Source organism: Bactrocera latifrons, unplaced genomic scaffold, assembly GCF_001853355.1.
Source record: "Bactrocera latifrons isolate USDA-ARS-PBARC rearing strain unplaced genomic scaffold, ASM185335v1 scaffold_718, whole genome shotgun sequence".
Lineage (NCBI taxonomy): Eukaryota > Metazoa > Arthropoda > Insecta > Diptera > Tephritidae > Bactrocera > Bactrocera latifrons.
The window spans coordinates 62,958-79,427 of NW_017537399.1; the positions used below are offsets into that span (position 1 = coordinate 62,958).

The 16,470-nt window shown below is 39.9% G+C and overlaps 1 protein-coding gene across 2 annotated transcripts in view; it reads left to right on the forward strand.

Moving 5' to 3' along the window:
- The window catches only part of LOC108976041 (oxysterol-binding protein-related protein 2-like), a 31,992-nt gene extending 16,339 nt beyond the window's left edge, over window positions 1-15,653 (forward strand). For both annotated transcript variants that reach the window (XM_018944940.1, XM_018944941.1), the window contains one exon: window positions 15,343-15,653. In XM_018944940.1, the coding sequence (XP_018800485.1) occupies window positions 15,343-15,445 (103 nt within the window). In that variant the 3' untranslated portion in view covers window positions 15,446-15,653. The remainder of the gene's footprint in view (window positions 1-15,342) is intronic.
- Window positions 15,654-16,470: the final 817 nt, after the last annotated feature.

Genomic DNA, 16,470 nt, shown 5'->3' on the forward strand with positions numbered 1-16,470 from the left:
GGTGTATCATCATGTGCATGCATATATATCTTTCATATTGTTGGGTATGTGAGACAGAGAACATAAAAAAATTTCTTTATATTCTCTGTGTGAGAGGTGTGTTTTGTACACATTTTTCGCTGTCAAAAGTAAAACAAAATATAAACAAGCAAAAAGGAGTATTATCATGGGCGTGCATACATATTTTTATGTCTCTTCATATTCTCTGGCTTCGGCATATATGCCATTTCATCATATGCCGTAAATACATATATTTATTTCTCTTCATATTCTGAGTTGAATATGTGGAGAACTGTTAAAATTTAACAGCGTGAGTTCTGTTGTTATGAAGTGGATTCCCTACTATAAATCTCACAAATGTTCGCAGTCGAACCTGCACCTTCTCTATACTTTACGATCTCTGGCTTAACCGACCAATGGCTCGCATTATTCCTTTGGGTTCGATTAAAGGGTTTAGGGTCAAAATTGTACTGTTTTGGGATATGCTGGGTTTTTGGGTTAACGCTTCATACACTTCCTGGAAATTCTTCTTTTGGGATAAAATAATTAGTTTGGTGAGGGGGTTAGTGTTGAACTCTTCTGGAGTTATTCCAGCGTTGTGTATGGCTGTTGTGATTTACTGAATGACGCATTCAGGATGAGAATCTATCCAGCATATCCTTTTGTGTTTTGTTCACAAAGGTCTTGATTCGCCGGAGTTCCAGTTTTGTTCGATCCATTTTTTGGTAACTGGCCCAATATTTCGGGTCGAGTGTTAGCCATTGGTGTTCGTGCCACCAGAGGTCATTATTAACCATTTCCAGAGGAATGCTTCCGCGAGGAGCAAGATCTGACGGATTGTCTTGACTTTCGACGTGAGTTAAAGTTTCGGTTCCAACCTTTTCTGCGATTTTGGAAATTCGATGGGATACAAAGGTTGTCCATGTGCATTAGGGCTTGCTAAGGCATGAAAGAACAATTGTGAAATCTGGGCTTCCTTTATGAAGATTTTCCATCGATGGAGATGGGTTTTATACACTCATCCCACTCGGATTTATAAAACCATATCTGTTGCATTATCATTTTAGCTGCAACTACAACAGAGATGAGCCAACCAGCTGGGTTGAACAATTCTGCTATAATCGATAATACTTCTATTTTAGTATACGACGATTTATTATGAATAGGGTTGATGAGAAAAAAGAATGCACCTTTTTTGTGCATTACATCTGATTCTTAGTGGTTTTGTGTTATTAGATTCTGGTAAACTGGGTGAGTTGGTATCCAATAATTTTAGATAAAAATTTGGGTCATTTGATGAAGTGAGTTCATCTCGTGCCATTATAGCTTTTGATTCATCATGTGCTCCTATAAGTACATCATCAAGAGGGTGGGTCGATTCCGGCCTTTTTCGATTCGGGATTTCCAATAGTGCGGAAAAATTGACTTAGTACTTCCTGATTCCAACGCAACTTTTTGTTTTGAGATCGGATTGCATCTTGGAAACGGTGTTTTCCAATCCAGTCACTTGTGCATTTTTCTTGAAAGTGGGTAAAATTTCTCTGAAATGCACCTACTCCACACAGTAGAGTAGAGTTACCACAACTGCAAGCCCAAGAGGCAAGTTCAGGCATTCATCTCAAAGTACCAGCGTGTGATACGGAAATATTTCACGGAGGTTATGAATAATGGCCGTCCTTCCGGGACATGTTTTATATTGAGCGACAAGCAAGTAACGCAACCTTTCCAGAAAAATCATCGGTCTCATCAAGAAGAGACTGCCCAACATGGCAAAAAACAGTTAGAACTAAAAACGTTCAACACGACTTAAACCGAAGCTTTAGTAGACCCCAAGCCTTAAGCAACATACATTTAAACAGAAGTTTTTTCGAAACAAAAACGTTCACATCTGAACAAAACAAATTCACATCATGCGAACTATGTACAGGATTGCATAAGCCAAAAGCTTGCGAAAAATTAAAAAAATTGAATGTGAATGAAAGGAAGAGCTTTGTCAGGTCAAAAAGACTCTGCACAAACTGCTTGTCCTACTCACACAATCTTGCCACAAAAGGCAGCATTCTATGTTACACCTCAATAACTTTCCCAACTCGTCTCAAAGTAGTGCTTTTTCAAAAAAAGCCACGGGTTTATTTGCAACAGCAACTCCCGAAACAAAAACTCCAGCAATGTGCCAAGAGACACCATGCTGTTCAAAGGCATTAAAAACTCAAACGCTACACAGCGAAAATCATAGCAGAGTACTACTACCCACAGCAGTTGTCTCCATCGAACATCGAAGAGAACTGTTCAAACTAAAAGCCCTATAGACCAAGGATCATAGCGTCTAGGGCACAAAATAGGCTAAAACTGCCAGCAAAACATGCCAAATATGAAATTACGGGAATGGGCGGACGAGTAGTACAAAACTCAAATAAAATCTGCCCCATTACCCTAATTCCCCCTCAAGCGGATAAGCGCGTTCAAGCAGAAGCCTTAGTCTTAAAGCAACTTACCAACATGCTTCCAAGCTATCATATAGATAGACATTTTTGTAAAATGGTTGCACACCTAAAGTTAGCAGATCCCAACTGCCACACCGCTCAAATGGACCTTCTATTAGGCAACGATCTTATATCGCATATTATACTAGAAGGTGTTGAAAAATTTCAAAAACACTACTGGCGCAAAATATCATTTTCGGATGGGTCTTAAGTGGACAATGACCACTCAAGTTGAGGAAACCTCAAACGAGTACCTCAATTCACAACTGAGAAAATTTTGGGAGTTAGAAGGAATGCAAACGTATGTAGATGATATCCTGTCTGGAAGCCACAGTCTTCCACAAGCATACGAGACCTTATCACAGATAATAAATGCCCTCAACCCCGCAGGGTATCCATTAAAAAAGATTTCAGCTAATCACCCCAATATTTTAAAAAGAATTCCAAAACACCATTTGTTTAATACTAATTTCCTTATATTCGAAAACGAAAGTACCACAAACATACTAGGCATCCAACGGAATGCGATATCTGACAAGTTTTTATATAACACAGAGTCAATGTCCGCATTATCCGCCATAACAAAGAGACAAATTTTATCACCGATGGCAAAACTTTTCGACCCCGCAGGATGGCTTTCGCCAATCATGATACAAGCGAAAATTCCGATACAAGAATTATGGCTAGACGGAACCGACTGGGACGAGCAAGTGAATCCTCTTCGCTTAGAAAAATGGTCCCAGTTCGGTAATAATTTGAACGATATCTCGCAGATACTTATCATGCAACTCTGGATGACACTGACATCCGTGAATGATTTTCATCTTTCGGTCGAGCCCTCCGGGTAATCGGCTATATGCTCAAGGTTTTAGAGCGGCTGAAACTTAAAGTTAAAGGAGCAACTTATCTCCATTGCGATGGATTGACGCACCAAGTCTTACAAAAAGCAAAGGTCGCTCTTATCGCATCAACCCAAACGCGCTACTTCAATGGCGCTATTAGTAGCATTACTAAGAGAATCGAAGTCTATTGATGAAAAGAGTTCACTCTTAGTTCTAAACCCATTTCTAGACACGAAAGGCTTACTTCGTGCGAAGGTTCTGCTTGCTAATTCAAGCCTGACGTATAATGAACGCCACCCTATAATCATACCAGGGAGGTATGCTTTCGTCACTTTATTTGTTAGATATATCCACGTACTAATACCCCATGCCGAACATCGTCTCATGCAACACATGGTTCGCCAAGAGTTGCACATACCCCGACTGAAACCCCAAATAAAGAAGTGCATTTTCATGTGCAAAATCTGCACTATGCATAAGCAGAAAATGCGATCGCAGATTATGGCAATACCTCCACCTAAACACTGGAAGTTTGTTTTGCCTTTCACCACCCCAGGTGTAATTTTTCCTGGGCCTTTTATGATAAAGGCATCCATGCTAAGGTCTCCTACCGTCATGAAAGGCTATGTGGCTGTTTTTGTCTGTTTCACGACAAAATCAGTACATCTTGAGCAATGTAGGAATCTGACGACGGTGGCTTTTCTTGCGGCTTTTGCTCGTTTCGTCGGACGACGAGGCTTTCCATCAAAACTCATGAGCGATAATGGTAAAACCGTTATCGGAGCTCAAAGAACTACCGAAAAACAGTTTGTGGACTTCACAAGACAAGTCTCACCTGACATTGTCCAAAAATACGCTCCGCAAGGTATCAATTGGCAGTTTATCCCCCCAAGCGCTCCTCATATGGGCGGCTTATGGGAATCAGCGGTAAAAAGGCAACCACAAATTTAATTAGGAAGAATTTACGACACCCTTAACTAGAATTGAAGCCGTTTTTAACTCGCGGCCTCTCGCTGCACTCTCGCAAGATTCCTCAGACTTTATTGCCCTCACGCCAGGACATTTTCTTAAAGGAGCGCCCATTTTGGCCCCATCTGCGCCAGACGTGGAGTCGCTTTCCCTATTAAATCGATGGAAAGATAATTATTTAAAGGACCTCCACAGAAGGTACCGATGGAAAATCACAGAAATTGCGTCTAAGCTTGGAGATTGTGCCTTAATCAATGATGATTGTCTCTCCCTTACCAAATGGCTGCTTGACCGCATAGAGAAGCTTTACTACGGCTCCGGCGGTCATATTCGCATAGTCGATCTCGGTCGTTAAATTATGCTTTTTGCCAACTGCAGATAAAAGCGAAACGTAACCGGAGCCAATTATCAAAATAAATAATAACAAAATCCTCAACTAGTATTAAACACCAACAAAAGGCAAAACCAAAACAAGGTCGATGCATATGACGACTCACTCGCGAAACACCACCGGTCATCTGATTATATGCACATATATATATGATAATTAAAAATAATATTTCTTAGCAGATCAATATGGACGCCGAGATGCCAATTGTACCCGCCGTCACGGTTTCCCGGTCTGAAGCTACCCCAGTAGCAGTGCCGCGAACAACCATCGCTACCGTAGCCTACCAAGAAGTTCCAACAGCACCGCGTAGTGACACGCAAGCACTGGCTCCGGAACCACCACAACTTCAATGCGTGCTATGTCGCCGCCGACATCGATTGCCACATTGTGGCATCTTCAAGGGGATGACACCTCAGCAACGCCAGCAGATCGTTTGTGAGGGTCACCATCATATGCTGCTACACCCCACTGCCGGACCCGACGTCAAACGTCATCATGCGCCCCGAAGCCGTACTGCCAGCCGACGACCCCAGCGTCCGCAACCGCGAAGGCAAACCTTCCCTTCGGATGAGTCCTGCTTCTGGCGGCAATGTCATACCACCCCGTATCGGAGGCGCCATCTTAGGCCGCAAGCCCGCCGTACGAGAGGCCTCCGCAACGTGGTAGTAACTTTAAAATAACTACAGAGGTTACTAGGCTAAATACTCGCCTAGGGCGGCCAGGATGTATAAATGAGCAACCTCCCCCGACATCCACACATACACAACACTATCCCACCACATCAACCAAACCTCCCAAAATTGACACGCAGCCTTTATTTTCCCGCAGACATCAACCAGTTGGGCAGCGGCACCTTCCCAATTAAGGGACTGGACATTCCAGTTGCTTGCCCTCAATTCGTAGTCCTTATTTCGTTTTCCATGGTCGTCATCAATCGGATCCCAAATCCTGCGCACAACCCTATGTAGGGGATATTTCGCCTTCTCACTTTAGCTCGCCGTCAAACGGATGTTCTTAGGCTACACAGACTTGGTCAAAGACCGGAAGTAGTGAGCTGCTTGAGTCACATGTAAAGGAATCATTTGTGGCCACTCCCAAGTGAATGGCGATCAGAAAACTTTCCTCACTTGCGTGAACTTCTACACGTGAATCCATCCAAATATTCATTTTACAAACATAAAAATAATGCAAAAATAAAAAAACAGTTGGTACACAAAAGTTTAGAGATCAATTTTTATCTAGCATTTGCTTATAGCATTTCGTGTTCATTTACATCATTTGTAAACAATTTTAATTTAAATTAATTATTACTGTTTTTGAAGAAGTCTATTATTTTGGATTGGACATTTTTTGTGGAGCTTATTGAGAAGTAATACTGCTCAATATCCTCAATTTCTTAGAAGGCATAAGTGCTTTACGTATAACACTAATTGAGTCAAAAACTTCTCTCTTAGTGGGTATGCTTAGTTCATCTTCATCTTCAGTCGATTCTGAAGGTGCTTCTGCTTCTGCAATTATATCCGCATCAGTCGTTTCATGTGAAGAACACAATGCTTGCTACAAACAGCAGCAGTACGACAGTGAACTGAAAATGGCGTTGTGAATTACACTACATGAGCGTTTGTGAGAGGGCAGCAACATAACAATGGCCGGCATGTACACAAAACAACGCAGTTGYCCATTTTGCATGTACACAATTTCGTTGTGGCCATACTAATACCTTACTTCAATGAAATTTTAATATCTTGTTCAAAGTGAAATTTTTTAAGCAAAAAATAAGTAAAGAGGTAAATTTATTTATCTTAAATTATCAATTGTTATTATAAATGATGTAAAAGAGCTATTTTATGCTCTTATTTGTAAAATAACGTCAGGTTTGTTAGAGCTTTGAGTAATTTTTAATTTTATATATTAGTGGCATCACCACTCTTCCTCATCTCTCTACTGTCAACTCTACTGTCGTCCTACTGTCGTTGACAAATATTTATAATACTATGTTCGGACCGACATTGAAAACATTTTGAAAACACATTTGTATGTTGTGGAATCTAAGTCGTTCGGACCCACAATGTGTGTTTTCGATGAGTTTTCACTGACAACTATCAAAAGCGGCATTCTCTTGCTCTTGCAAAACTGCACAATGACACAATATCATAGATAACTTGATACGAGACTCTTTGGTTCGAGAGAGAGCTGTCAAAACTCGCATTTTTTTATAACATTTGCTTGGGTATTTAATAAATTATATAAAACACTAAATTAAACACTTTGRAAATGCATACATATATATGTAAATGCTAAAATGCAAAATCATTAATTAATTTACATAAACATTTATTTTGCCAAAATATGTTCGCACAGTTCAATGAAATTTCATCTCACACTAAGTTCGTCAAGTAATTATAGCTGCTCTTCTGGCATCCCGCCTTTTTCACTAACTGCTGGTTGACGAGACCCTGATTTTGTTTTGTTGCCAGCTCAGAAAACAGATCAGGCTCCCTGCCAGCTGACAAGTGAGAGAGCAAGAAAATAGATTCTGATCAAGTTATCTATGACAATATGCAAAAATCCTATTCCGAAATATGCAAGGCCAAGAGAGCACACATTGGCGAAGTGATATATGACGGCATAAAAATAAACATGGGTTTTGATCTGACATATTTTACAGTCATTGCAATTAATTTTCTGCGGGTGTTTGACGTTGTGCCGTTGCAACAAATGGAAAATTCTGCAATTTCTGCACGGTGCAAGGTTTTGCAAGAACAAGAGAATCCCAATAATATGAGAATATCAAGCGACAGCTGTATTTGTAAGTGGAATGTCAACAAATGACAATTTAGGGCCAGCAAAACATGTCTTCCAAAAACATCGATTAAACTAGAGCAGGCACCGATTACAATGAGTGGAATGTAAGTTTTAAAGAAGTTTTCAGCGAAAACTGTGTTTTCGTTTGACAGATTTTAGATGGACGAAAACACAAGTTTTCGTGCGAAAACCAGTTTTTGCCACGAAAACATGTTTTCGTTGTCAGTCCGAACAGTATAAAAGTATAATAAGTACAGTATCCGAAAATAGTATAATACTATGTTCGGACCGACATTGAAAACATTTTGAAAACATATTTGTATGTTGTGGAATCTAAGTCGTTCGGACCGACAATGTGTGTTTTCGATGAGTTTTCACTGACAACTATTAAAAGCGGTATTCTCTTACTCTTGCAAGATTGCACGATGACACAAAATGCAAAAATCCTTTACCGAAATATGCAAAGCCAAGAGAGCACCCATTGCAGAATCTAGTGATATATGATGGCAGGAAAATAAACTTGGGTTTTGCTCTGACATATTTTACAGCCATTGCAATAAATTTTCTGCGTGTGTTTGTTGTTATGCCRTTGCACCAAAGKGAAAATTCTGCAATTTCTGCACGGTGCAAGGTTTTGCAAGAGCAAGAGAATCGCCCTCATATGAGAATATTAAGCGACATTGTGAAGCCAAACATCAACGTAGCAGGACAAATTGTCATCGCAGTGAACGAAAAAAAATGGCGTTGTCTACGCCAATTAAGAAGAAAAAGAAGAAGAAGATGTTTGTGTTATCGGTGCGAAAGTGAGCTTCGAACAAAGAGCCAACATTAAATTTTGTTTTAAAATTGGTAAAACTTTTACCGAAACATTTCAATTAATGAAAAATGTTTATGGCGATGATTTTCTATCTCGTAGCAGAGTGCACGAGTGATTTCAATGTTTTCAAAGTGGTCGTAAGGACATAAATGACGATCAACATGTGGGTCAATAAAAATTCGTGATCACCGGAAATTCCATCTAAACTGTGTGTGAATTCATCAAAAATCAGTTGAAATCATTATTGAATCTCTTGCAAATGGAATTAAACACCTCCAAAACATCGACTTATTGAATTTTGACCGAACACTTGGGCTTACGAAAGGTATATGCACAGTTTATTCCGCACAAATTGACTGGCGACCAAAAATTGCTCAAAATCCAACATTCGAAGAACATCATTGTGACCGATTATTTGTCCAAAAATCACATTTTAACCATAAACCACACCCGTATTCACCGTGCGCACCGGCATACTGGCGGACATACCGGCCAAGGAGCTGAGACACTCGTTCGACACGCTGTTGGACCGTACAAAAAACTGTAGTAGAAGAAGACTATTTTGAATAAAATAAATTTATTAAGTCCTGGAACCCACCTTGTACATCGTCTATATATATTTGGTGGTGATGCGGTACTAAGCGAGTCGTTGTTAATACTTTGATGGTCGTTGACGAACTATATTTCAATTTTGTGCTTTTGATGTAACATTATTACATTCGCTAAGTTTTAGGATAAATTACATAAAGTGACAAACTTAAGAAGTATAGTACGAATAACTGTTATGTACAGTACAAATAAAAATTAGGAATAATTATTATAATTATTGTAGAGTGGTGATCTCCACATATACATCTGCAAATTTACCAATACATTTTCGTAAAATACCGTATACGCATCGTTGCAAGATGAGAGTGCATTTTCCAAAGCGGTATTTCCTCTATCGGATTCCTTTATTAAAATTTGATGGAATTCTGATTCTTAATCTATAGTTGAAAATACTTATGCTTTTCCTAAATTTTGGGTAGTCATATTTACATCACGCATATATATCTATTTGTGATTGTCTGAGCATTATTTTTAGGAAATCAACTACCAGTATCCCTTTTGGTGTAGCTTATTCGTCAGTGCCTTTTTTTGGAACATTCCATATGGGCTTTTCCTTTTTTTATAATTCCATATTTTAATAACTCGCTAATTTCTTTATTCACAAAGTCATTTTCCACAAGGGTTATGTTAGGTTAGATGGCTGGTAAGAGATCTCAAGAGGACTAATAAATGTAGGCCATTGTGAAGCCATTGAAAATAGAACTCCCGTGTTCGGACTTACATTAGTAGATTAGTAGCCAATATAAATTTGCAAAAGCTCTTAACTTCTACACCTGCCAGTTCGGTAGGATGTCTGAAGGTATGTGACCCAATTGTCTAAGTCTTGACCTCCCAAACGAGGGACAGAAAAAAAGGAAGTGCTGGCTAGTTTCTATCGTATCTTCTCCCAAGCAACTTCTGCATACGGCGTCCGGTAAGATTACCAATCTTAAAGCATGCATGCCCGCAGGGCCCGTCAAGAGCCCCACCACTAATGAGAGGCTAGCCTTACTGAGGTCAAAGAGATCTCTAGTTCTTTTGCGATCTATCTTGGGCCGAAAGGCTTTTTCGACTGCGCAAGTACCAATGATGGTCCAGCTATACAGTAGTACAATGCAAGAATATGCAGGAGCACGACCCGTCACCATTCTACGGTTGTGGCGCGGCACCCAAACAAGTGTTATAATAAACACTCTCGCTGCCCGAGACAGCGACTCTTCGACCAACCCTCAACGCACTGTAAATAAGTCAAGGCTAGTATCGCCGCTCTTCTATCTGAGCGAATGGTCACTTTTTTGAAGGTGGGCACCCTCCGGAGCAGCAAACCTGCTGCTACCTTGATGGCAGCAACCTCAACCTGAAAAAGAGCTTCCGACAGTAAACTCCTCCACCAACATTCCCCCCAAGCTTTAACCCATCCGTAAAGAAACTTACTGCTCTTCTCCTCCAACGGCTTCCTCCCACCCACAACTCCCTCGACGGTATATGGGCAGAGAAAGCGACTCCGTGGTACAGATGATCCCATATGCAGTCAAAGTTTATAAGGATATCTGAGTGTTCAGATACACGTTCTTTTAGAACTGAGATTCCCTGAGCCTAATAGCTACCTTCGCGGAATACACCTTCTGCGATGTCCACGGGCGTTATGTTCAGAATTGCATTAAGTGCCATGGTTGTCGGCAAAGTCCATGCAATCAACATGCAACACACCGAGAAATACCTCCCCAGAGGACGTATTGCTGGGAAAGTGAGCATCTAAGAGAATCTGAAGTGTTTCTTCACTGCTCAGGCCCCACTTTCCATTTTTTCCTTGAGATAACCCAGGGACACAAAAGTTGAAGAATTTCCCCTATTACAGATGCGAAGATTTTTGATAACAATAAAATCAAAAAGCGACTCACCTCTATAATTGGTATCCGAGCTACCCCAGATTTAGTCTGCGCTCACAAAAGTTGAAAAATTTCCCCTATTACAGATGCGAACATTTTCGCTAACAATAAAATCAAAAAAGCGAGTCACCTCTATTGTTGGTATCCGAGCTACTCCAGATTGAGTGTCGTGAGTTGGCGACCTAACCGATGATGACGCCGGCATCATTCCGGGACGCTTCAGCCAAGGTCTTCCTTAGCAGTAAGGGAGGTTGTTCCACCTCATCATCATATGACATGTACACGGAGATAAGCCAGCCATTTCTGGTGTCACACTCTAATTTTACTGTCACTACGTCAGAGTTGCTGAACTTATCTTACCGTTAATTCATTTCTGACCAGCATACAGGCCTGAATCCTTGGTCGCGAGCAGCTTATGGTTCTCGTCAATCCAGAGATCCCGTTACCAGTTAGCCATGGTGCCTGGATCATTACGACATCGGCTTCATCTTTCTCCAGACGAAGCAATAGATTGGCGGAGGCCGCCTTTGCGTATTGGAGGTAAATCCGGAGGAGTTTCACGTTTCACACTTTCCTCAAGAAGCGCTAGTTCAGCGCTCATATCTTGATCGATCCTTATAACCTCAAACAATTGTTCGAGGTTGAAAACGAAGTCGCCGATCGACGAACCGCCTCCAGGACTCGAAAAGTCCGAGAGGTTTGGGTCGTTTTCCATGGTCGGTTGACCATCACCAACGCCGTCTGCCTTCTCCCCGCATCTTGGGTGGCATCAGCTCTGGTGTCCGCCGGGAGTACCTTAAGCACTACCATTTCGAACCCATAGCTGATGGCTCCCTTGGTTTTGATGAGAGGACCGATGGACTCCGCGTTAAACATTATCAGCGCCTGCCCATACGGCTCAACGGTACTCTCCAGGCTTATAACCCTCCAGTCATGAGTAGGAAGTGAGGGGTTGCAGTACTTGAGGTTTCCTCGATCCAATTCGCTGTAGAAGGTTCGGCCTATTATCCACGGCCTTCAGTCTGGCTCCCTTCCAAACCTTCCATACCTCGGAGACTGCCTTCTTATACAAGATAGCCAATCTTTCATCGGCACATCTTGTCAGCTTGTGCAGCCCATGGTGTCAACCGGCATTTACATATTTGAGGGTAGCGTAGGGTTTCCTTTAACCACACTGAGGAAGACTGAAGAGATAGTTGCCGCTACTCTCTTCCATTCTTCGTGGGAGATGGCACCGTCCTTCCTGCTGCGATCGAGCACTCCAAGTACTATTGCACCAGCGCTTTTAGTGTTTTCACAAAAAGTCTCTCATGCGACCTTTGCCGCTTAACCACTGGTTCAGGTCTCTTCGTTTCACGTCGTGCCCTATCGGTCTCACTCTCAGTCAGCAGCTTCTGAGGCCTGCCAGGGTTTTAACGAGATGGAGGCGGTTGCGTCATTAGCCCGACAGCCATTTCTGATGAATGTCACCTCATCATCCTAAAAAAGTACTACGTGTCTCAAAATGTCCATCGTGCTCTGCTTGTAATTGAAGGTTTGCGATGATACGTTCCAATCCCATTTAAATGAATTTGGTTGTTGAGGAGGATTCCTTTGTTAGTTGAAATAATATCTTGGTCTCTGGTACTGATCCGAATTGTCCACTTCCCTCGGTTTTGGTGCAACTTGTTGTTGCAATTGATTATAATTTCTAGGCTGATAACTCCTCTGTATTCTGATTTTTTTATTCTGACCATAAAGGTCCATACTTGCGATATCCAGGATCTATATTGACATTTGTTTCCATCGAACCGTGGAAGTACTTTGAATAAGTCCAGGTTAACTTCCATGGGGTCGTTAATGTGCAAGCGTATTGCTTCGTGTTGATCGACCGTCGATACTCCATTAAGCGATTCGCTTGAATCAATCACTAATAGTCGATTCTGCACCTCAATGCTTTGCTGCTGCAAACTTTGAGTTAGTCGATGTGTGCGCATAGTTGTGCCATTTCTGATGTTATCGTAACTGCTTCTGATTTTCTACGACTGCCGTGGATGTTTGCCCTTTTTTCCTTCTGGAAGTTCTTGATGTGATCCAGTTTTTAGTGGTCCCTCAGAATTCTGTTTTTGTTCCAATTTTTCAGGAACCTGCTGTGTCTTTCCGTGGATTTTCATTTCTTAAGTCTTATATTTCAAAGACTGCCTGGAAAGCAAGTTGATTTGCGATCCCGGTTAAGACCCCAGTTAAATAATAATAATATTGTGTTTATTATTTTATTTATTTGTTGAGTCTCCACCTTCACGTTTGATGGCAATACTAAGACTAAAGGTTTGCTTACAACTATTTTTACTATCAACACAACATTTTAAGCGGATAAATATATTTGGATAAGGTCTTAAAAATGTTTTTATGTTTGCAGCTGATAAGGATTTTTTTGATATGTTTTGTTTCGTGAGTATGATAAGGAATGTTATCTTCCTTAACTTGACCCACTCCCACTGTCCTCTTCTGAACCCAGTTTTTACAAAGCTGTCTAATTTCATCTCAGTGGTTAAATTTAATGTCCCTAAAGCTTTTGATTATTGATTTATCGTACTTTTAGTAGTTTTTAACAGTATATGTGGAGTGAGTTAAGGAACGTATTTTTCTTCTTGATTGGCGTAGACACCGCTTACGCGATTATAGCCGAGTTAACAACAGCGCGCCAGTCGTTTTTTCTTTTCGCTACGTGGCGCCAATTATATATTCCAAGTGAAGCCAGGTCCTTCTCCACTTGGTCCTTCCAACGGAGTGGAGGTCTTCCTCTTCCTCTGCTTCCCCCGGCGGGTACTGCGTCGAATACTTTCAGAGAGTGTTTTCGTCCATCCGGACAACATGACCTAGCCAGTGTAGCCGCTGTGTTTTAATTCGCTGAACTATGTCAATGTCGTCGTATGTCATCGTTCCATCGAATGCGATATTCGCCGTGGCCAACGCGCAAAGGACCATAAATCTTTCGCAGAACTTTTCTCTCGAAAACTCGCAACGTCGACTCATCAGTTGTTGTCATCGTCCAAGCCTCTGCACCATATAGCAGGACGGGTATTATGAGTGACTTATAGAGTTTGGTTTTTGGAACGTATTCCTTATGATATAAACAGAATGTATCACAATAGCAATAGAAATACACTATCACTACAACAAACAATCCCACACAAACAAACATAGAAACAACCTTGAATTTGAATACCACAGCAATCTTTTAGAACAAAGGGAATGTCTCTAAGCAAACAATATACTATAATATAGTAATATATACATATTATGTAAACAAACCCAAATAAATAATTTAATACACATCTGTATCCAAGCAAACTATCAGTTAGTAATAAGCAAACATACTAGTTAGAAACGGATACCGCAAAAGTCAGAAGATTATCAGAAGATGCTATAAATTTTGCAATTGACCATTAATGTCAGTTCTTTTTAGATATTTATGTATTAAACACATGCGAAATACACGTAAATAAACAACGGTACGCTACACTGCGTGCCACAACCGATATGCTAAAGGATGCATTTCCCGGACGCCTAGTCTCCCGTTTTGGCGATTTGGACTGGCTAGCAAGATCGCCTGATTGACCGATTCATACTTCTTTTTGTGGGCTTTTTGAAGTCGTGGATTTATGCCAACAAGCCTCAGACCCTTGCAGCTCTTAAAGACAATATCCGTCAAGAATGTGAGGACCTATCACCGGAAATTCTGGTCATAAAAGGGGCTCAAATGACAATAAACTATGGCGACGGCCATTTACATGATATCATATTCTCGACTTGATGTAAAAAAATTTAAAAGACCAAATAAAAATAATTCACAGGCAGAATCAAAGTTTATCATTTTTAAAAAAAAGTTTTTAATTTGCCAAAAAAAACATCGGGAGGTAATTTTTGCGCCACCTGTTATAAATATAAGTAAGAACCGTATAATAAGTTAGTCTTAAGAGTATTAATGAAGAGTACACATTTCGGTGCACGTCAAAAAATATATTCTTTTGACTCATTTGTACTTCAAGTAAAAACTAGTGAGAGGGTTTAACATCCGATTTCATTCATTTTCAAACTGTGAGGGTTTTGATATGATTTATCTTGAGCCTTAAACCTATTAGAGGGCTGTACCTTGATCTTGCACTCTCGGACGGAGGGAGAGACAGACAGACACTTCCCCAGATTTCAACTCGGCTCTTCATCCTGATCATTTATATATACATAACCCCATTTCTAACTCGATTACTTTTAGGTAATACATACAAGTGATAGGTGAAAAAAATTCCTATACTCTGTAGGAACTCGTTGCAAGGGTATAAAACAAAGACAATAATAAAAAAAGATAATTTTATTATATCAGCTATCCAATCTATAAGATAATAGCATTAATGGCCTGTATTTAATCATAGTATTTAGAATTACTGTTTCAATTGATCTCATATGATATCTTTCATCTAAAATAATAATTATTATTCCTTCTCATATTACTAATATATGTTTATTAGTTGAAACGTTAACATTTTAATATTTGATCATTATTTTTCATATTTTTCAGATGGTTCAAATTCCATGTCAATCCTTTAACAAAACATGAAGATTGGATGTACACTGGAGGTTATTGGGAAAGAAGCCATGAAACTACATCCCAATTTTTTTAATGAAATTTGTAAAATTGCGTACTTGTACTTGTGTAAAACTGTTACTATCGATTAAAACTAGTTTTGTTTAAATTAAATTAAAGGACAGAAGGTACGCAGCTGAAATTTGGCTAAGAGTGTCGTAATGAAGTGTGAGCTAATTTATTTTAAACTAATTGTGTAGTAGCTGGGTCAAACTTCGTCAAGTGATCCAGAGAAATTTCGTAAAATCACCTATTTTGAAAATTAGCAGTTCATTAGGAGGGGGACCAGATGCATACACTTTAGCGAAAAGAAGAAACGACTGGCGCGCTGTTGTTAACTCGGCAATAATCGCGTAAGCGGTGACGACGCCAATCAAGAAGAAGAAGTTAAAAGTTGTGAGGAAATTAGTTTCAAATATGACTTTCAATCTGACAAAGAAAACAATGCACCCAATTTATTCGCAGCTAAATTTGATCAAGAGGGCTTTGTACTAGGGAGAAAACTAGGAAACCATTTAAAAGAGATGTTAGTTTAGATCGTGATCTTAAATTTCAACAAGATGTTACTGATCTATTAAAACAATATGAAATACAGTGATATGACTAATAAAAATAAGTAATAAAAGCTTCTTTCAGAATATTTTCCAAAAGAAAGATCTCTAGCAAGCTACATTTGACTAAAAGCAATGTAGCAATTGTAAAAGCAAAATATAATGAGACGATTTTATTCAGTGATGAGTCAGATATTATACAATCTAGTGAAAAATGCTATTCGTAAAAACTGATAGCGATTAAGTTTGCTTAAAAATAGGGATGATAAATTACATTTTTTTTAAGGAATATATATATTTTTTGTTTTACCTATTATGCTTTTTTAATACGCTTTTATTAGCTTCACTTGTATGTATGTATGTATGTATGTATGTTTGTAACTTTTTAAGTGGTACTGAAACGTAGAATATTTTAATACGCTTTTTAGTAGCAGCGGAAAGCCGAGCCTCAGAACTAGAGAAAGCCAGAGAGGCTCGTTTGCACCAAATGCGTCAGCATGCAGCGGAAAGC